The following is a 26,827-nucleotide window of genomic DNA, read 5'->3' as shown; positions in this document are numbered from 1 at the left end:
GTCGGAGGAGGGGCCTGTCTGCACTTGATGGATGGTACTGAAGAAATGTCTGGCACTTTCTTTCCCCATGAGGGAGGTGAAGCTGCAGCCACCTCTCCCCCGCATTCGCATTCCTGCCTGCCTGCTCAGGAAGGGGGTGGGGTGGGTGGCTGGAGCAGGGAAAGGAGGGCCCTTAACCCAGCTGAGAGTCATTTCGCAAACTATCACTCACGTTTGTCTACACTGGCATGGGAATGGAGGGGCAGATGGACAATCCCAAAATCTCAACTGTGGTAAAATGTTCCCACCCCCATTCCTCCTTCTTGGCTCCCAGGCCTCATGGAGCAGGAGACGCCAAGGACACTCCATTCGGTCCAGACTCAGTATGTTCCTGCTGTATGCCAGGCACTGGGTACTATAGCAGTTCTCGAAGTGTGGTCCACAGACCCTGGGAGTCCCCAGGACCCTTTCAGGAGATGGATAAAGTCAAAACAATTTTCATAACCCTACAAGTAGACTGTTTGCCTTATTGACTGTACTGATATTTGCACTGATGGTTTGAAAGCAATGGGGGTAAAACTGCTGGTGTCTTAGCATAAATCAAGGCAGTAGCACCAAACTAGTCATTGTATTCATGACCACACATTGGCAGCAAAAGAAAGCCAGTTTCTCTTAAGAATGTCCTTAATAAAGCAAGAAAAAATATTAACATGTGATGGGTTTATTACAGTTATTTTAAATGAGTTAATAAGGACTTGTTTTAATTTCTAATGTAGTATATATCAATAGATGTAACCCACATAAACAAAAGCTCTTTGGGGCCCTCAATAATTCTTAAGGGTGTAGACAGGTCCTTAGACCACAAGGCGAACTGCAGCCTTTTCAGATACTGCATTCCCAGATTGAGAAAGAAGTTTTATTTGAAGTAGAGGGTGGAGAACATGGCTGTGTTTTCTGGCAACCCTCGCTCCCTCCAAAAGAGACACTGTCACTGGAATAAAGATTTTAATGGTCTCTGCTCACAGGAGAAGCAAGGCATACAGGCCCGCAGCCCCTCTGTGCTGCCCCTTTCTCCCCAGTGCACTGTGTCCAATGTTGGGTGGTGGGGGACAGGAAAGTGTTTGTGGCCCATGTGGGCTAGACCCAGGTGTGGACTCCCTCCATCCCCTGGATTCACCTATAGTCCCTTTTCCTATTCCCCAAAGGTGGCTCTTCCCTCTCCCCATAAAAGTCACAGTGTAGCAAGGTTGAGGGAGGAGGGCACAGGGAGGGGCAGGAGGGGCCAGGAATCCACACCCCAACCTGAGTCAGGGTGGAGAGGGGGTGTGGGTGCCTACGTGTGCGCCACTAGGCATGACTGTGTGCTTGGTCCAGTCCTGTGAGCTCCGCGGTCTCCCCCATACCAGTTCTCTTTCAGAGGTAATATCTGTGTCTCCACCGGGGTTAGCATACCGGAGCTGTTCAAACCACTTCTCCAATCCTTTGGCAATGGCAGGGCTGCTGTGGCAGAGGCTGAGGCCTGCCACCTCTCTGTCGCCTCTGACACAGGAAGGGAGGTGTGGAAGGCCAGGAAAGGAGGCAGGTCAGCCTCGGGTGCTGCTCCCCCACTCCCCCAAGAGCCAGTAGGTCCGAACTTTGCCTTTGCCCTGGAGGGAAAAGGAAGAGAAGCATGGGGTGGGAGGGGCACGCCCACTTTCCCACCTGATGGGAGTGGGGCTGGCTGCTTGAGAAGGGGCCTGGGAGGGTTACTGGCTCTGGGACCCAAGGGGTGGTGAGAGCAGGGGCTTCCTTCTCTACCTTCATTTCTACATCCCCTCGAAGCTCCAGCTCGAAACCACCAAACTCCTCCAGGACAGCCTTGGTCTCAGAAGACAAGTGGATCTTCAGGGCTGGGTAGGGTAAGAGAGAAGAAGATGAGGGATGCAAGAGACAGGAGCAGGAGAAATCAGGGACTGTGGGAGTGGAAATTTGCTCCCCTCCTTCCTTTTGGCCCAGGAAGCCTCCTAATTCAGAGCCCTCCCCACTCCCCCACGTGATGTCTGACCATACCGGCCCCTCCCTTAGAACTCTAGAGCTGTGATGTCCATCACAGTAGTCAAGAGCCACATGAGGCTATTTAAATTAATTAAAACTAAATACAGTTAAAAATTCAATGCCCCAGTTCACGACCACATTTGAAGTGATCACTAGCCCCCTGTGACAGAGGCTGCCATATTGGACAGCACGCATTACAGAACATTTCCATTACTGCAGAAAGTTCTATCGCACAGGACCCTAGAGCGTCGCCAGGCTCGGACAGTAGAGTGCACTGGTTAGGAGCCAGACTTTGGATCTTGCTCTGCCTAGTATGAGTCTCAGTGTGGACACTTGCTTGGGGAAGTAATATAAACTCTCTGTGCCTCATTTTTCTAGTCTATAAGATGCTCATAGCAACAGTACCCATCTCAAAGCCTTGTGTGAGAATTACATTTAACATTCATAAAGTATTTAAACAGACTCTGGCACTCAGGAAGCACTATAAGTGGCTGCTATCACTCTTATTTAACTCAACACTTTCATTTCATGACGGAGGGGCTGAGGCCTAGGAGAGGCAGTCTGCCCAAGACGTTGAGGTCAGACCCAGGCCTCCTGATTCCTGACCAGGTGTATCCCACACCCCTTCGACCTCCCTCTGAACCTGCCCCTACCACTCCTGGGGACACTCACAGTGTCCAGGGAATATCTACTGAATCAGCCCCCCTCTGGGCTCCCAAGCAGCCCTTTTCCCACCAAGAGGCTTAGGTAGGGTTCGCATGGACTCCCCAGCAAACTGTGGGTCTGGGTCATCACCTCTCTACAGGGCTTGGTACTCAGTAGGCGCTAGATAAATGTTTGCTGAATTGAATTGTGTTGAATACAGCAGGAGGATAGAAGATCAACAGGAAGAACGACCAAGGGAAGAGGTGGGAGGAGGCATTGATTAGGGACTGACTGTGTGCCAGGGGTTGTGCCAGGTTTTTTACAACTCTGAGACAGGCATCATTTTACACATAAACAAACAGCTGAGGCTCAGAAAAGCTGAGTGACAGTTACATGCTGGTCATGTTATATGGCTTTCTCACATAACTCTTCTGAGGTAGATATTTTCTTCTCATTTTACAGATGAGGACAGCCGAGGCTCAAGGAAGTGTAGCCAACAGACACATTGTGTCAGTTGTGGAGCTGAGATTCACACCCAAGTGGGCTGCTGGGAAGCCCTCTTTACCACACCCAAGAGGGAGCAGAGGGGCCCTAAAGGTGGGATTCCTGCTGGGAACTGTTGAACATTGACCTGGAAAGACTTCTCAATCATTTGGCAAGAAGGGGCCACAGGGTTCTGAGTCTCTGATTAGATTCAAGGTGATGGGCCCAGACTGAACCCTTGAGAAGGGAGATTAGGAGGAGAGCTAGGAGCCGGAACAGGGACTGGACAGGTACAAGCTGCCTGGAGGGCCTTCCTGGGCTACAGCTACCTGCCCTCCCCATCTGTCTAGGGGGGCCACATACCTTCCCCGTTAGACTCCATTCTTGAGGCCGTGTTGACCGTGTCCCCAAAGAGACAGTAACGGGGCATCTTCAGCCCTACCACACCAGCACACACGGGCCCTGCAGAGGGTGGAAGCCCATCAGCATGGGGATAGACGTGGTGTTAAGGGTGGTAGGTGGGAGGAACGGAGGGTGGCCACAGGGCGGGGCTCCAGGAGAGGCAGGAGGTGGGATTTGTGGCCGGTGGGAACACAAGAATGTGTGTTGGGTTGGGGAGGGGCTGAACCTGGGGACAAGTCTCCACCCCGCAGCTCCAGCCTTTAGGAGCCCCCTCCACGAGCCTCAGGCGGCCTCACCTGTGTGGATGCCGATGCGCAGGCGCAGCTGCTCGTGGGGCCGGTGGCGGATGCGGAAGGAGCGCACGGCGTCCAGCAGCGCCAGGGCCATGCGGGCCACCTCGCGGGCGTGCAGCCGCCCATTCCGCACCGGGAGCCCCGACACCACCATGTAGGCATCGCCGATGGTCTCCACCTGTGAGGACGGCGAGAGAGTGGAGGACAGGAAGGCTGGAACTTTCTCTTCCCTGTGCCGCCCCCACAGCAGGCGCACTGTCATTCTGTCCCCCAATCAGCCATCCACTGTCTTTGCTCATCCCCTACACCCCGCGCGGTTTCCCTGCTTGTTCCTGGGTCTCCCTGTGACACTGTCTTTGCCCATGTCCCTTGGTCTCCTCTCTTAATACTCTATGTCATTCTGCCCCTCACCTTTCTCTGACCCTGCCCATGTCCCTCTGTCTGTCCCTTCCTATCCCTACTCCCACCCTCACCTTGTACACATCAAAGTTGTCTATGACGGCATCAAAGCAAGTGTACAGGTCATTGAGCAGTGTCACCACCTGGAAGGGAAGAGAAGCCAAGAAGGGTGGGGAGTAAGGGACCCACCTGGGCTTGGATGTGGAAAGCGGAACCAGAGGCAGGCCTGTAAGATGGAGATGTTCAGGGACACACACCTGCCTGCTCTGACGCCTGTGGCTGCACCCTGACTCACCTGCATGGGCGTGCTCTCTGCTGACAGGGCTGTGAAACCCACAATGTCACTGAAGTAGATAGTAACGCTGTCAAAGGCTTCGGCCTGGACCGTCTCCCCACGCTTCAGCTGCTCAGCCACTGAGCTGAGGGGTCAGGGACAGGTGTGGGATCAGAGGGTGAGGTGGGTGGGGACAGGGGCAACAGGGGGTCACCAGACACGGGCACTCACTGAGGCAGGATCTGGTACAGCAGGGCTTCGGCCTTGCGCTTCTCCTCCAGGTAGGCCTGAGTCCGCTCCTCCACCAGCTCCTCCAGGTTGTTGGCATACTGCTCCATGCGGGACAGCAGGTTGTCCAGGATGTTGCTGCTGTGCTCCCTGGGGCAGGGGATGGCGGCAGGCGGGGGTGGTGAGAGAGGAGCAGCCCGCCCTACCCTGAATGCCCACCCCAGGCACTTGCCCTATCAAGGCTTCATGTCGGCCCATCTTCAACTACTGCGGGGTCCCTGGAGAGGGTCAGGGTTGGGAGGCAGGGGAAAAGGGTCAGAGGAAAGTTCAATTCATCTCTGAGACTCCAGGGTTGAGTATGAAGCTTCATACTTCAACTGGCTGTTTTGTTCCTCTTTGCTGAACACAGTGAGTTAGAAGGAGGTTGAGGAGGCGAAAGGGACAGGGATCAATTGAGAACAGAGTGAGGGCACACAGGCTGGCAGAGGGTGTGTCTGGAGGAACTGGGCCCCAGTGGGGACCCTGAGAAAGGGAGATCAAAGGGCTGCAGTGGGAGCTCCTTCAGAGGGCATAGATGCCGTAGGGGAGAAGGTGGGAGGCCAGGGGTGGGTGGCTCATTTACTCTGCACATCACTGACGACTCAGGGCTGGTCCCAGGGCTGAGTAAGAAGGCTGTGGAGTGGTGAAGTTGGTGGAGGAGAGGGGTATGAGGGGCAGGACTGGGGACAGCTGGGTGATACAGTATTCCTGGGGGGGCTGTGAGGCTCTGGTGGGCTGAAGTAGGCTATGTAAGTGGGCTATGAGTGGGCTCCCTCTGCCACTGCAGGGATAAGACTTAAGTGTGGGGTATATGGTGGCTGTAGGGGGCAGGGGAAGTGGGGGATCCACAAATAACGCCAGTGACCTGTTAAACTTGCGCAGCATCAAGCGGATCTGCTGGAAGGGCGGCCGCTCCTGCGGGTCCTCTGCCCAGCACCTCTGCATCAGCTGCCCCAGTTCCTCCAGGTGACTCTGCAGGGCCAGGGAGGGCCGGAAGGGGGGCTGCTCACCCCGAGTCACACGCTCGATGATCTCTGTAAAGTGGGGGGAGAGGGGCTGTGGGGTGGAGCCAACCATGGGCCTGTTTAGAGGCGGGGTCGGGAGGTACAGGACCAGGGCACGAGGCAGGGGAGCCCCGCAGGGAACTGGGCCAGTCATGCATCAGGGTCACTGGCAGCAATAGAGCAAAGGATGGTGGCTGAGCATTCCAGAAGGAAGGTGTGGTGGTGTTTCCAGGGGTCCCTCTCTCTGGGGCCAGGGCTAGTTAAATGTGGCAGGGCTAGGGGACAGCATGGTCCTCTCACCTTTGGGGCTGAGGTCCAAACCTTCCACATGGAAGACACCACTCCTCAGGGCAATCTCCTGAAGGATGATCCCAAAGCTGTACACGTCACCAGCCTGGGAGCCCCGGGCAGGGGGCGAGGCCATTCTCAGGAGCTCAGGGGCAGTCCACAACTTTTCTGTGGGTCAGAGGTCAGAAGTCACAGGATGAAGGGCCGCAAAGCCAAGGGGTGAGGGGAAACAAGGTCCTAAAGGATGTGGCTGGGACTGATATGGAGACATCACACTGAGTGCTAGAGCTAAAAGAGGCCTTGAGACCCCTTGGTCTGGCACTGCTTCCTACTGATGGATGAATTGAGCTGGGAGTCAGGAGGGTCCAAGCCCATCAGAGGCCAGGCATCAGTCTCCCGACTGGGCTGTGCTGGGGGTGGTGTTAGGGGTCAGAGTCAGGCCTGGGCTCACTGGCATAGAGGGTGTGTCCTTGCTCAGTCTCCAGGTCCCTGAAGCTCTCCAGCCCGTAGTCGGTGATCTTGAGCACAAAGCGCCCGTCTACCACGCAGTTGGATGACTTGAGGTTCCCATGGGAGCAAATGGCCCCATTGTGTAGGAACAGCATACCCTGGGAAATTTGGGGAGGCAGGGGTCTTGGCTCTGGGTGGGACCTACAACCAAGGCGGAAGGAGAAGCATGCCTGGCCCTCTCCCACCCCCACCCACCCCATCCAGTGGGCTTTTCTGGGCCTACCTTGACGATGTCATTGGTGAGAGAGTACCGGAACATCCAGTCCAGGGTGATGCTCTCATTCTCCAGAATGTCCTGCTGGGGCAGTGAGAGTCAGACCTGTACCCTGCAGACTCCCCCAGGAGGACGAGTGCAGGGGTCCCACTGATAAAAACCGCACAGCAGGACAAAGCTCTGGATTTACTCTAGTGCCACTGCCCTCCCCCCACTCCCATTTTACAGATGGGGTAAAGAAAGGTCAGAAAGAGGGGGAGGCTTTCCTGGGGTCATATGGCCGGCGAGGGGCGGAGCCAGGGCTAGACCCCGGTTTCCTCATACTCCCCTGTCCCCTCACCTGCAGGCTCCCCCGGGGACAGTACTCTGTGAGGATACAGATGTTGGGGGGGTCGGTGCAGGCACCCACAAACCTGGTCAGGTGTTCATTCTGCACATCCCGCATCTGCAGGTGGGAGCCAGCATCAGGAGCCTGACAGAGCCGTCACTCCTCACCAAGTTGCCCCCCACCCTCAGGGACCCCTCACTCTTCCTAACTCCCTGCAGACATTCTAGGACCTTCCCTGGTGATTCCCACCCATGTTCTTAGCCCACCTTCCCCAGAATCTGCTCCCTCCTCCCTCTGCCTCCTAAGCCCTCCACTGCCAGGGCATCAACTATGGCCCCTCAAGGACTTCCTCCATGATCTCTGCTAGTCCCTTCCCGCATCTGTGATCCCCTACTCCCATTCACAATTTGCAAGGGCCCAGCCCACGGCTACTGTCCCTGCTGTTTCCTAGGATACCCTGAGGTCCCTCCATAACCAGTTCTGTTGGCCAGCATCCCTGTGTCCCCCTGGGACCCTCCCCCAGGCCACTGCCTCCTCCCCCACATTACATGCTTCAGTTCAAACAGGACTTTTCGTGTCAGCTCAATGCGTTTACGGTTCAGGCGTTTCACAGCCACGAGGTTGCCCTGGGCAAGGAATGGAGACTGTCACTGTAAGGAAATGGCCCAATGCCCTGGGAACTCCAGCTGCTCCTGACAGCCAACCGCTGCCCCTGCGACCCTCCCTATTCTCATCAGAGCAGAGCTCTGCCCCAGTCCTGAGGACAAGCATCTTTTCCCAGGCCCACCTTATAATACGCTGTCTTGGCAAAGACTTGAAACTGGCCTTCTGTGGTTAGCAGGGAGCCGTAATTGGAGCCTCTCTGAAGGGATGGAGAGCAGGAGGGGTGGTCAGCCCGGGGGGGCCCCCCATGGACCCAGATCTCCATCCTGTTTCTTGAGCTCTGATCTTCACCCCCCTACCTTATCCTTATGTCACTCTGCTTCTCATTCCACATCATGAAATCCTATCCTTATTTACATTTTTTTAAATGATCTTTCACAAAAATACTATTTTTGACCTTTGTAAGAGCCCTGTGAGGGAGCCTCTATAGACGTAATCATCTGAGCGAGTCTCAGAGATCTACCAAGGTCACACAGCAAGTGAAGGCAGAGCTGGGACTAGAACCCTGCTCTCCCCCCTGCCCATCAGGTACTGCCCCCCACCATGCCCAGCTCTCCTCCATTCCCCCCAACAACAGTGTACTCACCCCGCTCAAGGTCAGCCGGCTGCCTGCGCTCCGGAGGTGCCTCTCAAGGCTACTGGGCTGCACATCCTCCCAGCGCACCCGCCACAGCTCTGAGGCCAGTTCCTTTTCCAGCTGCATCTTCCTGGGGCGTGAAACCTGTATCTGAGCCCATGTCTGAGCCTGGACTCAGGATGGGGGTGCTCTGCTCCACAGCCCCTTCTCAGAGCCCTGGGACCACTGCTTGTGTTAAGAGACAGCCCTACTGCTTTGCTAAGAGGCTGATGGGGAATTGCATCCTCTGGGCTGAGAGTCAGGAGGCTTGGGTGAAATTCTGCCTCATTGGGGACCTTGGGGTGGCCACTTCATTTCTCTGAGTCTCATGTCCCAAATGTCCTCATTTGGAAATTGGAGACCTTGATATTTATTTCAAAGCATTGTTATAAGAATGAAAAGAAATATTGTTGTGGAAGTGCACATAGTATATACTCAACCAGCACCGATTTTCTCCCTCCCTCCTTGCTTCTCTCTGTTGGCAACTTCTCCTGCACTTTCCTTTCAGCCTCCCACCGGAAGGCAGGAACAGGCTCCTTTATCTCTCTCCTCCGTTCCTGGTTCCACCTGGTACACACAGGGATCACCATCCCTGCTGAACTAAAATGGGCCCAATCCCAAAGGGTTTGAACTGCTGCTATCCATCCGGTCTGCTCCAGTAGGAAGGGAGGGTAAAGGGGCCTACAGGCTACAAGCCACGCCCCTGTGATGTCACTCCCCCAACTGCTCGGCTCCGTCTGGGATCCCCCACACCCTCCCTGTCCACTCCTGTCCTTGTTCCCTCCTCCTTCTCTCTTCCCTGTGTCTCAAAGCTTTTTAGTCTCTTTTCTCCCCCATCTCCCTCAGCCTTCCCCTGCTGTGCCTTCACCCCTTACTCCTTCCCTCTGGGTCCCTGCCATCTCCTCTGCTGCTAGTTCTCCTGGTCTCCCAACCTCACTCACTGCCGTCATCCCGAGGCTCACCTGTATATGAAAAAGGAGACGATCAGAATGCTGAGCAGGGAGAGGCTGCCCACCAAAGCCAGCACTACCAGGGTGGAAAAGTGGTCTGTAGGAGAGAGTCCAAGTTGCAGCAATAGAGATTTTGGTTAGACAGCAGGAGGAAGAAACTTCTAATAGTCAATCAGTCAACTAGGATGATGGACGAAGGGAAGAAAAAGGCGGGAGGAGTCTCTCCAGAAAACTCTCAGTGTGGGAGAGGAGCCCCTCTCTGACTCCCTGAGGTGGGGAGGATGCAGCGTCTCCAGAATGGAGGCCTGGATGGCAAGGGGCAGTCACCTTGGTTGCAGGCTGGGTCCTCATTGTCAAAGCCGCATTTGGGGATGTCGGGAGGCGGATACCCCAGGGGCCAGTTCAGGTTGCGCCCTGACATGGCCACAAGCTCTTGGGAAGTCCCATTGTAGTTCAGAACAACCTATGGAAGAGCAGAAGTGGTGGGCGGGCAAGGCCTGGGGTGAGGCCTCCTGTCCAGTGGGGCAGTCCTGCCTCTCACCTACCGCATCGTAGCTTCCAGGGCCTGTATCTGGGCTGTCAGCTATTCACAAGCCCCTCTGTGAGTGGCTACAGAAAGCCGTCATATCTATGTCCATGTTATCAGAGTGGAAACACTTGGAAACTACTCAAGGGTTTTATAAAGGAAGCTCCATACAGAACCCTAGCCCTACACTCAGGGAGTTTATAATCTTGGGCTGAATCACATAGAAAACAGGAAAAGGCAGTGTTCTCAGTCCACATTCCCAAGCCTAAGCCATGTACCCCTCCTCCCGGAAGCCTTGCCTGGATGATCTGCTCCTTGGTGCCTGTGGCCTCAATCCCTTCCCGTTCCTCATGTGGTTATAGAGCTGTACGATGTGCATTCATCTTGGCCCTGAGTCGGCCTGTCTCTGCTGGGCTGGGGTCCTACCTACCTTAGGAGACATGGGACTTCCTGAGGGTAGGGCTATGCTCCCTTCTAAGACATGGGGCTCCCCAAGGGTCATGCCTGTGAGTCCTTGTAATTCTGGTTGCTCCCCCAGACTGGAGCTGTGTCTCTTTTATCTAGGGCTCTCTGTAAGTGACCAAGCATGGTTGTGTGACTACAGAGTAGACAGATGCCCTGGCAGGGCCATGGGGGGAGGTAGGAGGGCAAGATGTCATTCCCAGTTGGCACTGTCTTCGAAGGGCACAACCTTACCCTGAAGGCCCCAGTCTCAGGATCCATATCCCAGAGGGAGAAGTCGGTCTCCCGATCTCCATTGCTGTCCATTTTCAAGTATCCTGTCACACCTGGGGGCACGGAGGAAGACGGCTGTGTTTTGAGAGACTGGAAGTTCAGGGACCCCCCCCCCCACCTCATCTCCATCCTGGGTCTTCTCTGCCTTCCCCTCCAAACATATACATACGGAATAATAATAAAGGGACTGATGTTTCAGCAGCAGTAATGATTGGGGCTGGGCACTTAGGAGGTCTTTTTGATGGAACTAGGGAGATAGACGTGGAAGGAGGACCTAAGGGAAGCTGTGGATGTTCCTTACAGAGGAGAGGAAGAGCTTGGCGTGGGCAAGCAACTACCTTTGCTGCGGGGCTAGAGGTTTCTCATGGCCTCCTGCTTGGGGCACCCCAAGGCAGCCCATTCCTGCCACCTCCAGGCCCTGACCTTGGAAACTTCGGTTCCACATCCGCTGAGTGATGCCCTCCCCATCGGTGACAGTTCCCCCATGAGCCAGAGTCTCTGTCACTGCCTGGACATAGAGCAGGAGCCCATCGTGGAAGGATGCTGGGATGGTGTTCACCTGCAGGGGCAAGCAGAGCTTGGCTGGGTGGGATGTATGAAGGGCATAGCGCGGGGCGCTGTGGGGGAGGAAATGGGAGGTACTGGGAGCTTGGAGATCATGGGAGAAAACAACACAGGACAGAGAGATTTTACTACTTATAAGATGCCTCTGCATATACCACCCCTTCTGAATCCTGCTAGGCAGCTAGGACAGGATGTATCATCCTCACTTAACTGGTGAGGATGTGAGTTTCAGAGGTTGAACAACTTGTCAATATCCTTCTCCATCATCAATAGAGATATAGGAATGATGGGAAGGGAAAGAAGAGGAGACCTGGGAATACTGGGCTGGCTGAGAGAACAGGTGGAAACTGGCAGAGGCCCATGGGGTGGGGGCTGGAGGTCCACACTGGAGGGTCCCAGGACCCCCTCTTACCAGGCCATCCTCCAGGGTGAAGTTGAACTGCTCATGGACCAAGTGTTTTAGCTTCTGCAGGAACTCCAAGTACTCAGGATTATCCGGCTCTTTATATGTAATGATTTTGGCAGCCTGAGGAAGGGGTCAGTGGAGAGGGGAGAGCTGGGAGCTGACCCCTGTCCTCCCAGTACCCTGGGGTCCACCTCCCAGAGCTGCATCTTTGCTTAGTTCAGGTCAAACTGGACCCTATGTCCTGTGTGAGGTGCTGCCTGCTCCAAATCAAGGGATCAATGGGATGGCTTCTCCAAGTCCTGTTAGTCTGCAGGACTGGAACTCCTCCCACTTCAAGCCCATTCTCTCATCTTTTTAGCTTCTTGGCTCTGAAGTCCCCTGGCCCTCTATACACCCCTCATCCCAGCCTCCTGCCCTCCGTCACCTAACTTTCTATGAGCATCAAGAACCTCTTTTCCGGAATCCTTTCAGACACTGAGGGACCAGTGCCCAGAAACTATGTGCCACCAGCTCAGAGTCCCACAGCCTGGGCTTCCAACCTGGACACTCACCTGAAAGGCCTGATGGGCACTGACATCATGGCCATCCCCTCTCTCCCAGGGCCTGCGTGGAGCAAGGCCATGTGCACCTTGCAGACTTTGCCCAAAGAGGTCCAGGTGGAAGAAAACGTAGTTCTCCCCACTCAGGCCAGCTTCCAGGGCCAGGAGCATCAGGGTTCTGAAGGTGTCTGGGGAGCTGCAGATGTAGATAACTGGGAAGGAAGGGGGAGAGGTCAGAGAGAGAGAAGCCTAGACTCTGAGGGAGTGAGAAGATGGGACTCATTGGGTAGGGCAGCTGGGGCTTCCAGAGGCTGCAGTTGGAGACCCTGTGGTAGCTAAGTGTAACTCAGACTTCCTCTAGTCTGCGGCTGGAGAAAGACGAAGTGTGGGAGGAGGAGGAGGAAGAAGCAGAGTTTGGGAGAGGGGTAATAGCGGAGCTGAAGGTAGGCAAGGTGGGTCAAGAAAGGAGGAAAGGGAGGGGAGGGGCCAGCTGGAGAGGGGACTGGAGGAAGAGAGGGCCGCGTGGGAGCAATGGGAGGAGAAGATGGAGGAGGGGAGAAGGCTGTTGGGAAGCGACAGAAAATGAAGGAGAAAAATAGGGATGAGAACTAAGCCAGGGACCTACTAAGTGTCAGGGTGGTAGCAGACGTTTTCTCCCTCCTGTTAACTCTGGAGGAACCGGTGGGAAGGAAGTGGGGGAGTAGGGGAGGTGAGAGGAGAGGAGAGCATAGGAACGAGAAGAGAGAGAGGTTGTTGAGAAGGAGAGGGAAGTGAAAACTCCGAGGTAGAAAGGGCCAAGGAGGCTGAGACAGGAATGACGAGCCTCGAGGCGAAAGAAGACTGGCCCAGAGAAGACCGCCCGGAGCCTTTGACCGTTTAGAGAGAAGGCCCCGGGGCAAAGCGGCGGGACCCGGGTGCCGGCCTCTCACCTCGGCCTTTGCGCCCCACTGTCCGCAGCAGCATGGTGTAGTGGTCGTGGTCGCCCTCGGCGAACTCCAGGTGGTCCACCGTGATGTTGAGGCGGTCGCGGACCCGCATGTACAGCCCCTCCACTACGAAGAAGCAGGGCTGGTCGTTGCCGGGCTGGTAGGCGTAGAGCACGAGCGCCTGGCGCTCCCAGCCCAGCCGTCGGTGCAGCGCCGCCACGAAGTCGCCCAGCTTGGCGTGGCTGGGCCCCGTGCGGGTGGTCAGCGCGTATTCGTCCTTGGCCCCGAAGCCCAGCGCCGGGGCGCCGGCGGTCAGCAGCGGCACCCGCCAGTGCGCCGTGAAGCGCCCCACCGGGGCAGCGGCGTATACGCAGCCGGGGCCCAGGAACACCGCGGGGTTGTGCTCCCACTTGAGGTCCACGGCGGCCAGGGGCGCGGCGGTGTCGGAGCAGACGCCCAGCGCGTTCTCGCTGCTGCCCAGCACCGTGCGGACCGTCCAGCCGGGCAGCAAGTCGGGCCGCGCCTTCACCCCGGCCAGGGCCAGCTCCACCGCCGGCCCCACGCGCGCCCACGACCACGGGTACGAGGTGTTGGTCAGGGGCAGCACCACGGCCACCGTCAGGTTGCCCGCGCGGCTGCCTGGGAGCAGCAGCAGCGGCAGCAGGAGCAGGAACAGGCGCAGGCGGGCGCCGGCGGGGCGCCCAGGGCACTGCATGGCCTCAGCGGGCACAGCGGCGGGCGAGCGCTCCCACCATGGCCTCCTCGGTCCCCTCCGGCTCAGCGGCCCGTCCCGGGCACCGGGCGCGCCCGTGTGGGAGGGAAGGAGCAGCGGGGAGGGGGCGCTCACCCCAGGGCAAGCTGGCTCTCTAGCCGCGAAGGTCAGGGCCAGGAGCGCAAGGGGCGCGCGGCGGGCGGGCGTACCCCAGGCAGGACGCGCGACGGAGGGGTGCACGAAGGGCGCTGAGGAGCAGGTGGGCGCCAGAAGGAGAGCGCAGGAGCCGGGAGGACCCTAGCTTGAGTGACAGCGTGTGTGTGTGTGTGTGTTAGAAGGAGAGAGAAAAAGAGAGCTCCAGCGAGCACTCCAGGGAGAAGGATGGGAGAGGGCTCGAGGGAGGAAAAGGGGAGTGTGAGTGTTTGTATGCGTGCGTGAGCGCCTGCCCCAGGGAGTGTGCCAGAAGGGGCGTCCGGCCGGCCCAAGTCTCCGGTTGTCCGCGGGGGACTGGGAAGGACCTGAGCCAAGCTCCGAACCCTCCCTCCTGGCCGCTTCCCCTCCCCGACTTGGTGACAGAGGAGCCAATCCTGGATCTTTAACTCCTTCCTCCCCGCACTTAAATTGCGGGCATTCCCGCCCCCCCCCCCCCCCCCCCCGCCTTAGACCCTCTTCCCGCTTCTCGGCGCCCGGTCTTCCGCTTCAGAGAAGCGGCACCCGCAGAAGGGGATCCCTCGCGGGGATGGGAAGGAGGGCTGAATAGAGAGGTGTGTGGGAACATCCAGGGGCCTCTTGCGCCCCACCTTGTCCCTCCCCTCCTACCTAGTTCCGTCTGGGGAAGAAAAATGTGCTGGTTTGGGATCCTGGCAGGAAGAAGTGTGAGTCTGTGGATGTGTCTATCTGAGGGTGGTGCGGGAGGGTGATGGTTTCTAAAAAAAGACATTAATTTAGGTGAGCCCAGGGTCCCCGAGACCAGTCCACCTAGGATCCCTCCCTCCCCACTCCAGCTTCCAGATTGAGCGGATTAGCAGAGAAAAATGACCAGGTGTAAGTGCGGAATTAACTCTTTAGTTCCAAATGGTTGTAGGAAGGGGAAGAAGAGCGTGTAGGTGGCTGGAGGGGGAAAGAGGAGCGACCTCAGGGCCGCTCCTGGACTGTGATTGCGTGTTTGTTTTGTGTTGAGGAGGATTGTTAAAATAGGGTTGGTGGTAGCGGTGGGAGATGGTGCTGGAAACGACCAGCGGAGGCGTAAATTGGGGAGAGGGTTTTGGAGCCCTTGACGGCTGGGCCGCTGCTCCGGACCGCTGTGGAGTCAGTCTGCCCTCTAATGGTCACCAAGAGTCATTGACAGTATCGCGCCGCCAACTTCTCCAACCCTGCGCGTAGGCAGAACCGAAGATCAGCAAACTTCTTCTGTTCAGCAAACAGTTCCAGAAGACCTAGAATGCACTAAGCATCGGCTGGATACTGAGGGCGTAAAGATGAAAATATATGTATAGCCCGTAGCTTTGAGGAGCTCAATTTGGGACAAATAGTCATAATGTAACATGGTTAAGCACTACAACAGAGAGAGAGACAAATTGCTCAGAGGCCCAGATGAAGACTATTCTGCCTGCATTGGGACCATGAAAATCTCCACAGAGAAATAATTCAACAAACATAGAAGGGTGAGAAAGGTATTCTGTGCAGAGAGAGAAGAATACTGAAGTATGTTTCCTATATATGAAATTTTAGGAGAATTTGGAATGTTCTTATGGTCTAGAGCAAACGGTAGCCCATGGACCGACTTCAGACGGCAGGTATGCTTTGTTGGGCCTTCAGTCTCCCTATATATATTTGATTTAATTGCCCATACGTAAAAATCAGCAGATGGCACATGAATATTTGGATTTCTGACATGGCTTGAAAATATTGGAGAGCAGGTAATATAGGTCCTGCTTCTCTCCATGTACAATCAGCTGGAACCAAGTGTCCCTTACCTCCTTGAGATGAGTCCTGTTCTCCGCAGTTCCTATCCACCCTGTTCACTCACTTGCATTACTGGCTGCAGTAGTTTTCAGCTCTCATCTAGGATGTAAGGTGTGTGTATGTAAGTATGACTGAGGAGGAGAGGCAAGAAAGGGCAGCAGAGAGCCCTTTTGTGTGACAGGCGTAATGTCTTTGTCCTGTAAGGGGAGCTCCAGAGGCTGTAGATGTAGATAGGAGATTGGAGACTTTTTAAAAGGCAGTTTTATTGAGGTATAATTGATATACCATAAACTTTACTATTTAATGTATACAATTTGATGAGTTTGCATATATGCTTATACCCGTGAAATCATCACCACAATATCAAGGTAATAAACATATCCATCACCTCCAGAAGTTTCCTTGTGTCCTTTTCTGTGTGTGTTGTGTGTGAGTGTGTGTACTAAGAACACGTAACATGACATCTGGGGGCTGGCCTGGTGGTGCAGCGGTTAAGTTCGCACATTCTGCTTCGGTGGCCCGAGGTTCGCTGGTTCGGATCTTGGGTTGGGACATGGCACCGCTTGGCAAGCCATGCTGTGGTAGGCGTCCCAACATATAAAGTGGAGGAAGATGGGCACAGATGTTAGCTCAGGGCCAGTCTTCCTCAGCAAAAAGAGGAGGATTGGCAGCAGATGTTAGCTCAGGACTAATCTTCCTCAAAAAACCCAAAAAACATGAGATCTATCCTCTTAACAAGTTTCTTAATGCATAATACCTATTGTTGACTATAGGGAGATGTTTTGTAAGTAGAATCATTTGGACTTCAGAAAGAAAGACAGTATACAAATAACTGAAGTCTAGGTGACATTGACCCATTAGTTGAGGAACTGAAGAAGCAGATTGTGGGGGGATGATAAAAATTTTAGTTTACTGGGTTTGAGGTGCCTGTAGATGCCCAAGTGGAGGTGTCCAATAGGCCATTGGATTAGAGGAACTGGAGCTCAGGAGAAATGACTGGACTAGAAATTGAATTTAATAACTGAGCTCCCCTTTCAACAATGGTGGACTCAATAATTTGTCCAATCCCCAAGCTGAACAACTAAAAATGTTGGATGAAATACTTTTAAAAATCAAAGAAGTAGTAAGACAGTGAGGAATTATTGGTGTGGGAGCACGAAAGCACAGGAGAGCAGAGCGGCGACACAGCAGCAGGACTGCTTTTACCCTGGGCTCATTTGCTGACCTGGAGTTGGTGGCAGAAAATAGGCTGTGTGGGGCAAGTGAGACAAAACTGGAGTCCAAATGTCCCCAAAGGTGAGAGCCACCTTCCTGTTTCGGGTTAGGGTCCTGAAAGGCTGCACTCCTAGGGGAAACCTAGGGTTAGGGTAAATCAGAAGTAAACAACACGTCAGAACCCAACATGTTCAAAACCAAACCAAGAACCAATCGATGGGTTTAGCAGCCACTGACACTCAACTTAGGAGTGAGCAATGAATTGGAAGAAAAGATAAAAGAAATTACCCAGAATGAAGCATGGATAAAAAGGAATGAAAAACATAAAAGAGAGGGTTAGGGACATAGAGGGTACTGTGAGAAATTCTAACACACCTGTCTTTGGAGCCCAGAAAAGAGGGAAAAAAAGGAAAATAAAATAAAAGAGCAATATTTGAAGAGACAATGGCTGAGAAACTTTAAAAATGGATGAAATACATCAAGCCACGGATTCAAGAAGTTCAACAAACCTCAAGTAGGATTTAAAAAAAAAAAATCCATATCTGGACCCATCAGAGTGAAATCACATGAAATTAAATTGAAGTTGAAATCTTTAAAATAGAAAAAAGAGGACTGATTACCTTCAAAGGAGCAACCATTAGATTGACAGCTTTTTTTTTCACAGCAAAAATGGAAGACACAGACAGTAAAATCACATTGTAAATGTGGTAAAAGAGAATAACTTCCAGTCTAGGCTTCCGTACCCGGAGAAAATGTCCTCCAAAAACAAAGGTGAAGTAAAAATGTAGGCAGACAACCTGACATCAAGAAAGTTAGCCACCAGCAGAGAGGCGCTAATTCTGAAGCAGAAGGAATATTATTCTAGATGAATGGTTAGAGATGAAGAAAGGAGTAAAGAGCATTAAAAACGGTAAATTGAAATGACTGTTAATTTAATTAATAAGCATTAAGGTCTTGTGAGATTGAAAACATATATAGAATTTAAATTCTGTACACATATACACCTATACCTACCCAAGAAAAAAGAATGCATCTGACCGCAAGACTCTCATACAAAAATGTTCACAACCGGGCAGCCTGGTGGCACAGCAGTTAAGCACAGACATTCTCCTTTGGTGGCCCACGGTTCGCCAGCTCGGATCCAGGGTTCGCACATGGCACAGCTCATCAAGCCGTGCTGCGGTAGGCGTCCAACATATAAAGTGGAGGAAGATGGGCACGGATGTTAGCTCAGGGCCAGTCTTCCTCAGCAAAAAGAGGAGGATTGGCAGCAGATGTTAGCTCAGGGCTAATCTGCCTCAAAATAAATAAATAAATAAATAAATAAAATAAAAATATATAGCAGATTTGTTCATAATGGTCCCAAACTGGAAACAACCCAAATGTGTTCTATGGGTCTCAGCCAGTTGGAGGTCCTGAAGTCATCAACAGGAGAATGGATAAACAAACTGTGGTATGTTTATGCAATAGAATGCTATTCATAAATAAAAAGGAGCAAATTTCTGATGAATGCAAGAACGTGGAAGAATATTGAAACGTGTCAAGCAAAAGAAGCTGGACAAAAAAGAGTACAGACAGTGCGAATCCATTTGTGTGAAGTTCAAGAACAGAGAAAACTAATGTATGATAGAAACGAGAATAGTGATTGCCTCTAGGGGCAGGGCAAAGGGATATGAGCGAATTTTCTGAGGTGATAAAAGTGTTCTTTATCTTAATCTGGGTACATGGACGAAATACATTATTCAAAATTAATGGAGCTGTAGACTTAAGATCTGTGGATTTTGCTGTAGTAAATTATGCATCAATAAAATACTTAAAAGAATTACGCAACGACAATGGTATATAATTCTGGAGGGAGTGATGGTGGTAAATGGAATTAAATTATTTCTGCATTTTCACCAGGAGGGTAAAAGTATTACAAAAAATTAGATTTTGCTAAGTCAAGGATGCATGTTGTAATTTTTAGGATAACCCCTAGAAGAGTAGAAAAAGAGTGTATGACTTGCAATAACAGAGGCAGGGAAGGAATAATAAACATTAATCAACGCTTAAGAAGGCAAGAAGGAGAAGAAAAGCGATTATAGGAGAAAGAAAAAGCACATAGTAATATGATTGATTTAAATACAAATACAGTATACCTGTGTACATGGCTGGTGAGACCTCGTATAAGGGTGAAATGAACCAGGTACTGTGTGGAGTGAGGAGAGAAGAGAAATTGGAGGGGAATCGGGCAACAACGGGTGGGTCCTTCTCTTTTTGCCACTTCTTTTGTTCTCTTTTTCTGAGCTCTCTTTCTAAAGGCTGCCTCAGTTTCCCTTCTCAGTCTCTCACCATCAGTATTTTCCCCCTCTGATTCCACCAATATACTTCCTCCTTTTCTCAAATCTGCTCCTCCTGCCTCGAGCTTCCAGCCTTCTGTGAACTACACTCAGACGTGTAGTGTTTATTGCTGCCTAAAGTCCCTTCCTATTCCCCTATTTCACTTGATAGCAAAAACAGCTTCTAAAGGCTGTGTTTTTCACGGAGAAAAAAGTAAAAGGATGGCATTTACATTTACTGAAGAAATTTAAGTCACAAATACCGTTGTACGGAGTAATGAGAAGGAGCAAAAGCACACTCCATAGCAGAGGATGGTTTCGATCCATCGACCTCTGGGTTATGGGCCCAGCACGCTTCCGCTGCGCCACTCTGCTATCCGAAGAACCGTCTCTTCATGGTTTCTACAGAAAGCTTTCTGCAGGTTGGCCGTCTTGACTGCTTCATACAGCGCCGTCTAGCGTCTGGTAAAAAAAAAAGTCATTACTGTTAAGTCTGTTCTTATTGGGTAGGTCCTCACACAGTAGGCGTTTTTTATTGGTTCACAAGCCACTTTGCCAAAGTAAACCAATAGGCACAAGCGGCGGAGTAAGGCGGGAGCCAATCGCGCCGGAGTTTGTTGGGACGCGCCGGCAAGCCAGCGCTCCGGTTGTCGGCTCCTCAGAGGGAAGGGGCGGTTGGTGTGGCCTCCATTGTTCGGGTTTTAGGGCGCCATGAGGTAAAGGCAGTGGGGGGGCTCTAGAAAAGTGTCGGATGTTGGACCGAAAACTTTGGGAAGGTGGGCCGAAAGGAGTCGGAGAACCTGAAAGGGCCACGTGTCTGTGGGCTGCCCTAAAACCTGAGAACGCCGGGTTGGGGGACGGGGGGGAGATCGGAGAGCGCGGGGCGGGGAAACTTGGGCCTGGGCTGGGGGTGGGGCCCGGAGTGGGGAGGCGCTCGACACCTCGGTCTCGGAGGGGTTTAGGTGAGGGGTGTCCTCAGGCCCCAGCAGAAGCACCGCCATCTAGACTGGGAAGGCTGGAACGTGCCTCATTCATTCTCAATACCAAGTGCTTGTCATATGGGCAATGCCCGCTAAACGTCTTACTACGTTAATGCATGAGCGATCGCTTTAGTCCCTGAAGTGTTAGGGTTGGTGCTTTCCGGGGGTGAGGGGGTATTTCTTGGAGGCGTTCAGTGTTGGAGCCCATCATTATTTGGCGTGGAGTGTGATTAAATTATCCAGAATGGAAGATCATGGGGGTGAGACGGGGCGTTTGGAATGAGGGAATGGGGTCTCTTGGCTTCCAAAGGTAAGTTCAGAACGATGGAGGTAGGCTGATTTGAAATGATAATGGCCAGTATGGTGGAGATTCCTTCAACGGGTCAAAACAGGTTAAAATCTATTTATACATTTCTAGGGGTGACAGAGGCCGAGGTCGTGGTGGTCGCTTTGGTTCCAGAGGAGGCCCAGGAGGAGGGTGAGTGCCAGTTTTTAGCGTCTCTGCAGTGGTTAGTTTCCATTTCCATCATCTAAACAGGAGTTTGGAGTGGACTAATACCTGCTTTTGTGAGATCCAGCTGTGGTTTAGAAGCATTTCCTTTCATGCTCTCCTGCTAAATGAGTTTGGCCCTGTTATGCTAAGTCACTTGATTTCTGTGGTGAATAAGTTGGACTGTTTTTCTTGTTTTAGGTTCAGGCCCTTTGTGCCACATATCCCATTTGATTTCTATTTGGTGAGTATCTTGGCCCCTTTCACGTGTAGAAATGGAGCTTGGCCACTGTTCACTTGTAGTTTCCAGAAGCCCAGCATCTCCCTGTCAATGAAGTGAAATAGTGGTTGGAGTAGGAAAAGGGATGAGTGACTGGAGTTGGGGTTTTCAGTCAGTTGTGTGTTGCTTTACTTACAAAAACAGTGTAAGCAGGGTGGGGAAGATAATTCCTTGGGTACTCTTAGCAGTAACATGATTATAATCCTTGTTCTGAATAATTAATTCTATCTCTGGCTTATCTGTTAGTATAAAGATAGTGAAAACTTAAATTATGGCTCTTCATTCCAGCTTGTATCCTTGTTTGAACTTCTTAAGGAGTAAAGACAAGTGTTGTAGAATTTTCTATTTTCAGTTTTTTCTGTTGCCACAATCTGTCCTGTATACTATTTTTGCTAAGTAGTTTATGGTGGTTTATTTCTGGTTTAGTGTGAAATGGCCTTCCCCCGGGTCAAGCCAGCGCCTGATGAAACTTCCTTCAGTGAGGCCTTGCTGAAGAGGAATCAGGACCTTGCTCCTAACTCTGCTGAACAGGTACCTTCTTTTGGCTTCCTTCCTGAGATTTCACTAAGAAAGCTAGAGAAGTGAATAACTACTGGTGCGGCTACTGTTATCAGAGCCTAAACTGCACAGCGGGTTGAATTGTTTTATTTCTCATCATACGTGGAGGGAGAGCACCAGGTGAGTATATAAATAGGTTACATATGCATTCATGTTTTTATTGGGGAATCTATCTTTAGGATCAAAAACTTGTTCTTTTATGACATATTCAAGGCCAGAAGGGTCAGTGTTTTCAAAGCCCTATATCAGTATTGATTTGGCTTGTATGGAACGGATTAGGGGAAAATATTCAAATTTGAAGTTGCTTGTAATTTTTCACCTTAGGTTATTTTTTGTTTCCTTCTGTTTTTCAGGCTTCTATTCTTTCTTTGGTGACAAAAATAAACAATGTGATTGATAATTTGATTGTGGCTCCAGGGACATTTGAAGTGGTGAGTTTTTGATGATTTAGTCTTAGGAAAGGGCAGCCTTGGTAGTGTAGAAGTTTCCTTGGCTCCTGTCTCTTAATTCTTTTGTTGACTGTTATCTAAAGCCAAGCCTAAAATGGGAAAGTACAGTGGAATTCCTTTGTAGTACTGATTTTGGGGATCACTGTTGGCATCTAGTCATGATGTATCAGGCTTGTCATGTGTGTGTTTGGGGATATGACTTGACCTCTCCTACATCCAAATCTGGGTAATAAGAAGCTGTGTTGTAATTGAGTTCTGAGAGGAACAAGGAGGTCTTTTCACTTCTGATCTTTTCTTCCTGAAATCCCTTTTCTAACAGCAAATTGAAGAAGTCCGACAGGTCGGATCATATAAAAAGGGAACGATGACTACAGGACACAATGTAGCTGACCTGGTGGTAATCCTAAAGATTCTGCCAACATGTGAGTGTACCTCTTTCTGGCCACGGGAGAACATAGCAGTTGGATTTGAAGCATAGGGATCTTTAAAGCCCAAATTTCTCTTCTTTGCACCCCAGGGGACATTTGGTAGTATCAGGAGATGTTTTTGGGCTACTGGCGTCAAGGGGATAGAGGCCAGGGATGCTGCTAGGAATCCTACAGTGCACAGGACAGATCCTACCCCCAACCCCTCCCAAAAAGAATTATCCAGCCCAAAATGGCATTAGTGCCACTGATGAGAAGCCCTACTGTGGGAAGAGGGTGTGGATATAGGAGGGTGTGTCCTGTCCTGTTTCCTGAGCCTTCCAATATTTCTGTCCCGGCATTAGCGTCCACTTGTAAAAGTGTTAATTCTGTCGCTTGCCCTTGTTCCAGCCTTGAACATGGGGCAGAATCAGAGTGTAAGGCAGATTTAATTTAGAGATTTATAGAAAGTCTACATAAATAATAACAATGTTCATTATCTCCTTTTCTCTCAATCTAGTGGAAGCTGTTGCTGCCCTAGGGAACAAAGTTGTCGAAAGCCTAAGAGCACAGGATCCTTCTGAAGGTTTGAGTTTGTTGCTGAACATGTATTTAGTGGTCATAGAAGCCTGGTTTATAGTTAAAAGTACACTTTTAATAAAGTCAGGTCAGGCAAGAAGGAAGAGTGAATGCAGAGTTTTATGTTGGGGAAGTTTTTGCAGAGATCTCCAGTGTTCAAAATCCAGTCAATCTCCCTTACTTTTAAAAACTCTGTACTCTAAATCCTCATTCTGGACTCGGTGTTTTTATTTCTTAGTTATTTTTTTTGAGGAAGGTTAGCCCTGAGCTAACTCCTGCTGTCAGTCCTCCTCTTTTTGCTGAGGAAGACTGGCCCTGAGCTAACATCTGTGCCCGTCTTCCTCTACTTTATATGTGGGACGCCTACCACAGCATGGCTTGCCAAGCGGTGCCATGTCCGAACCCGGGATGTGAACCGGCAAACCCCAGGCCGCTGAGAAGCGGAATGTGCGAACTTAACTGCTGCGCCACTGGGCTGGTTCCTCTTTTTTTTTTTTCCCCTCCCAAATCCCCCCCAGTACATAGTTGTATATCCTAGTTGTGGGTCCTTCTAGTTGTGGCATGTGGGACGCCGCCTCAGCATGGCCTGACAAATGGTGCCATGTCCGCGCCCAGGATTCGAACTGGTGAAACCCTGGGCCGCCGAAGCGGAGCGCATGAACTTAACCATTCGGCCAAGGGGCCGGCCCCCTCTTGGTGTTTTTAAAACTATATCTGTTCCTCCACCCACGCACCCCAACCCGGATTTACCTTTGGTAGTCTAATGGAAATGTGAACATTATAACTTTTGGTTTTTCTTTTCTTTCAGTTTTGACCATGCTGACCAATGAAACTGGCTTTGAGATCAGTTCTTCTGATGCTACGGTGAAGATTCTTATTACAACAGTGCCACCCAATCTCCGAAAACTGGATCCAGAACTCCATTGTTAGTCCTTTTTTTCCATTGCTGGGAAATTTGGGGGAAAGTCAAAATATGGTATAAAGTTACTGTTGCGTTTACTTAGCTTATTGCTATTCCACATGAAACCTCTGGGACCTATGTTTACCTCCAAACTTTGCTATGTCCCTCTGTAATTTGGAGACAGTTTTACCAGCTTATTAGTGAAACTGTCAGACAGGATGGCCAGGAAAGCAGTATGAGGACTTAAGAAAAAGGTCTGAGGAAATATTTATGGAGGGGGTATGCTTTGGGAGAAAATCATGATCTTGCATGCTTCTAGATTTAGTTTGGGGGAGGAATAGTGATTTGGGGACAAGTGATTTGCTGACCTGAGGAATATGTGGTAGTTTAAGGAATTACTAAGTTAACCTGTCCTCCTTCCAAGTTCTTGGAGTGTGGCAATGGGATTGAATTGCTTGCTTACTAATAGGAATGCTTCATCTTGTCCTGTCATGCTTGTCGTCTAGTGGATATCAAGGTGTTGCAGAGTGCCTTAGCAGCCATCCGTCACGCACGCTGGTTTGAGGAAAACGCTTCTCAGTCCACGTGAGTCCCTCCCTCACTGTTTAAGATAACCCAACCTTCTAATTACAGTGAAAGACAGAATACCCCATACCTCCTCTTACAGGACTTTTTCAGTTGTGATCTTCTGTCTCGATTTTGATTTTTACCTTAAATAAGCAAATTTAGATTGAGAGAAAGAAGAGAATGTGTAGTTCTGGAAATAGCTTCAGCTCCGTACCTCAGGTGTGGAAGGTACATGATCTTACTACCTTTAATCCCTGGGTCTCTTTTACCTTCAGAGTTAAAGTTCTTATCAGGCTGCTGAAGGACCTGAGGATTCGTTTTCCTGGCTTCGAGCCTCTCACACCCTGGATCCTCGACCTACTTGTAAGTAAAGAAGGGCATTTGGAGTTCCTGATCATCCCTATTTAATAGTAGTTACTTTGAAACCTACCAGAATCTGAAATTTGGTGAAGCTTAAAAGAAATCTCATTGGTGGGCAAGTAACCCAATAAAGATTCAACATTTATTATTTCATTGGGTTTTTGGAGTACAGTCATGCATCACTTAACAACTGGCTATGTTCTGAGAAATGTGTTGTTAGGCGATTTTGTAGTTGTGTGAACATCATAGAGTGTACTTAGACAAACTTAGATGGTATAGCCTATGACACCTAGGCTATATGGTACTAATCTCATGGGACCACAGTCATATACGCTGTGTGTGGTTGATCGAAATATCATGTGGTGCATGACTGTATTCAATTAAATTGAGTAGTTATTACTGCTCCTGGGTCTTTTTCATTATTGCTGTCATTTCATTAATGTGATAACGGAGAGAAATTACTGAATGAACAGTCATTTCAGAATTGCTTCTGAACCTGAAAATTTTGGCTAGACCTTAATAACCAGTTTTCCTCATGATGGTTAACTTTTAGTTTGTTTGAAGATACACTTGCCACATTTATGGCATACCTACCAGATTTATTATTTTTTCAGGGGCACTATGCTGTGATGAACAATCCCACCAGACAGCCTTTGGCCCTAAATGTAGCATACAGGTATAGCATGTGTTTTTGGGTTTGGGGCTGGATGTAAGCTGTGTGTTCTTTTAATACCTCCCTGTGTTTCAGGCGTTGCTTGCAGATTCTGGCTGCAGGACTGTTCCTACCAGGGTCAGTGGGTATCACTGACCCCTGTGAGAGTGGCAACTTCAGAGTACACACAGTCATGACTCTGGAACAGCAGGTATTAGGACAGCTCTGGAATGGTCTGTTATGCCCCACTCTTGGATGCTCCTGATCAGAAGGCAAAAGGGTCAGGGATTTGAGGGTTCTTACAGGCTTTGGTTTTCAAATTAAAATTTGTCTACATCTCTATTTTTATGAGAATATTAGTCAAATAAAGTATTTTGATTTTCCTTGCAAAATAAGGTACTTAGATTTTCCTTGCTAATTTACCCTCACTTTGCTCCCCTTCAGGACATGGTCTGCTACACAGCTCAGACTTTGGTCCGAATCCTCTCACATGGTGGCTTTAGGAAGATCCTTGGCCAGGAGGGTGATGCCAGCTGTGAGTGACCACTGTGGGTCAAGGGTTCCTTGTGGTACTCTGTGGTCTACAAAGAAAGCAGCTCTATGCTACTCAGATGTCTGAATATTTCTGCCTTGTGGATCCTGACTTGTATGCTGGGCTACTTGTCTGAAATCACCTTTTTTTCTTTTAGATCTTGCTTCTGAGATATCTACTTGGGATGGAGTGATAGTGACACCTTCAGAAAAGGCTTATGAGAAGCCACCAGAGAAGAAGGAAGGAGAGGAAGAGGAGGAAAATACAGAAGAGCAACCTCAAGGAGAAGAGGAGGAAAGCATGGAGACTCAGGAGTGACCTTCCCTTGTCTTCACTTCCTTTCTTACCCAAGGGGAAGACTGGAGCCTAAGCTACTGGTCTTTGTACAGTGGCATTTCTGAGGGATAGGGCAGACAGGAAGGGAAACAAAAATGAATTCTATAGAAGGAAGTGTCATTCCATTGGGTTCTGATATTGACGCAGTAGCCAGAAGTCTCCCGTTTATGACCTATGCCATCTATAGTGAAGCAGGATACCAACTTTTCTTCCTAATACTCTAGAATCCCCGGGTCCTGGAAACCGCTCTCAACCAGTACTTTGTTGTTGAAATGTTGTGAACTGTTAGTGTCTAGAAATGTTTTTTCTAAGAAAAATGATTAAAGTACTTCCTAGTAGGGCTCTTGGTCCTGTTTTTCCTTGGTGCCTGACGACCTTGTTTGCTTCCTTTTGCTTTCTAGACTCTTTATTGAAAATGATACTTGAATCTTCATTATAAACAACTAGATCACAATTTGAAGCTGTAAAGTACAAAGACACTTGG

At 50.7% G+C, this 26,827-nt stretch overlaps 2 protein-coding genes, 1 long non-coding RNA gene and 1 other non-coding gene across 4 annotated transcripts; 1 reads left to right on the top strand and 3 right to left on the bottom strand.

The window, feature by feature from the left end:
* Window positions 1–885: 885 nt before the first annotated feature.
* On the bottom strand, window positions 886–14,303 carry NPR1 (natriuretic peptide receptor 1). Its single transcript, XM_014864950.3, has 22 exons — window positions 13,049–14,303; window positions 12,132–12,331; window positions 11,587–11,700; window positions 11,034–11,169; window positions 10,572–10,663; window positions 9,677–9,812; window positions 9,362–9,446; window positions 8,370–8,490; window positions 7,908–7,982; window positions 7,669–7,746; window positions 7,133–7,237; window positions 6,802–6,873; window positions 6,520–6,676; window positions 6,081–6,236; window positions 5,642–5,810; window positions 4,741–4,887; window positions 4,531–4,654; window positions 4,310–4,378; window positions 3,840–4,014; window positions 3,505–3,603; window positions 1,777–1,868; window positions 886–1,625 (listed from the first exon to the last, which is right to left on the bottom strand). Exons 1-22 carry the CDS (start codon window positions 13,758–13,760, stop codon window positions 1,563–1,565), a joined length of 3,177 nt encoding a protein of 1,058 aa, XP_014720436.3. The 5' UTR covers window positions 13,761–14,303; the 3' UTR covers window positions 886–1,562.
* Window positions 14,304–15,965: 1,662 nt separating this feature from the next.
* On the bottom strand, window positions 15,966–19,717 carry LOC139042039 (uncharacterized). Its single transcript, XR_011498241.1, has 3 exons — window positions 19,519–19,717; window positions 17,952–18,114; window positions 15,966–17,078 (listed from the first exon to the last, which is right to left on the bottom strand). It is a non-coding gene; the product is annotated as an uncharacterized lncRNA (long non-coding RNA).
* Window positions 19,559–19,630, bottom strand: TRNAM-CAU (transfer RNA methionine (anticodon CAU)). The gene has a single exon. It is a non-coding gene; the product is annotated as a tRNA-Met (tRNA).
* A 108-nt stretch (window positions 19,718–19,825) lies between the features above and the next one.
* Window positions 19,826–26,681, top strand: ILF2 (interleukin enhancer binding factor 2). The gene is made up of 14 exons (XM_014864951.3): window positions 19,826–19,971; window positions 20,654–20,713; window positions 20,927–20,969; window positions 21,432–21,536; window positions 21,917–21,994; window positions 22,332–22,434; window positions 22,937–23,002; window positions 23,804–23,920; window positions 24,403–24,481; window positions 24,739–24,826; window positions 25,438–25,499; window positions 25,572–25,686; window positions 25,920–26,010; window positions 26,165–26,681. The coding sequence occupies exons 1-14, from the start codon at window positions 19,967–19,969 to the stop codon at window positions 26,323–26,325; spliced, it is 1,173 nt and encodes a 390-aa protein (XP_014720437.1). The 5' UTR covers window positions 19,826–19,966; the 3' UTR covers window positions 26,326–26,681.
* The last annotated feature ends 146 nt before the right edge of the window (window positions 26,682–26,827 follow it).

This window comes from Equus asinus, chromosome 25, assembly GCF_041296235.1.
Source record: "Equus asinus isolate D_3611 breed Donkey chromosome 25, EquAss-T2T_v2, whole genome shotgun sequence".
NCBI classification, from domain to species: Eukaryota; Metazoa; Chordata; class Mammalia; order Perissodactyla; family Equidae; genus Equus; species Equus asinus.
This window is presented reverse-complemented; position numbering and strand designations above follow the sequence as displayed.

Excerpts from the sequence above, each read along its gene's own strand:
- NPR1 (XM_014864950.3), bottom strand. The coding sequence starts at position 13,760 with ATGCAGTGCCCTGGGCGCCCCGCCGGCGCCCGCCTGCGCCTGTTCCTG. Across the intron at positions 12,332-13,048 it reads AGTGGGGCGCAAAGGCCGAG|TTATCTACATCTGCAGCTCC; the intron begins GTGAGAGGCCGG and ends CTTCCTTCCCAG. Across the intron at positions 4,379-4,530 it reads CAGAGAGCACGCCCATGCAG|GTGGTGACACTGCTCAATGA; the intron begins GTGAGTCAGGGT and ends CTTCCCTTCCAG.
- ILF2 (XM_014864951.3), top strand. Across the intron at positions 21,537-21,916 it reads CTCCTAACTCTGCTGAACAG|GCTTCTATTCTTTCTTTGGT; the intron begins GTACCTTCTTTT and ends TCTGTTTTTCAG. Across the intron at positions 22,435-22,936 it reads CCTAAAGATTCTGCCAACAT|TGGAAGCTGTTGCTGCCCTA; the intron begins GTGAGTGTACCT and ends CTCTCAATCTAG.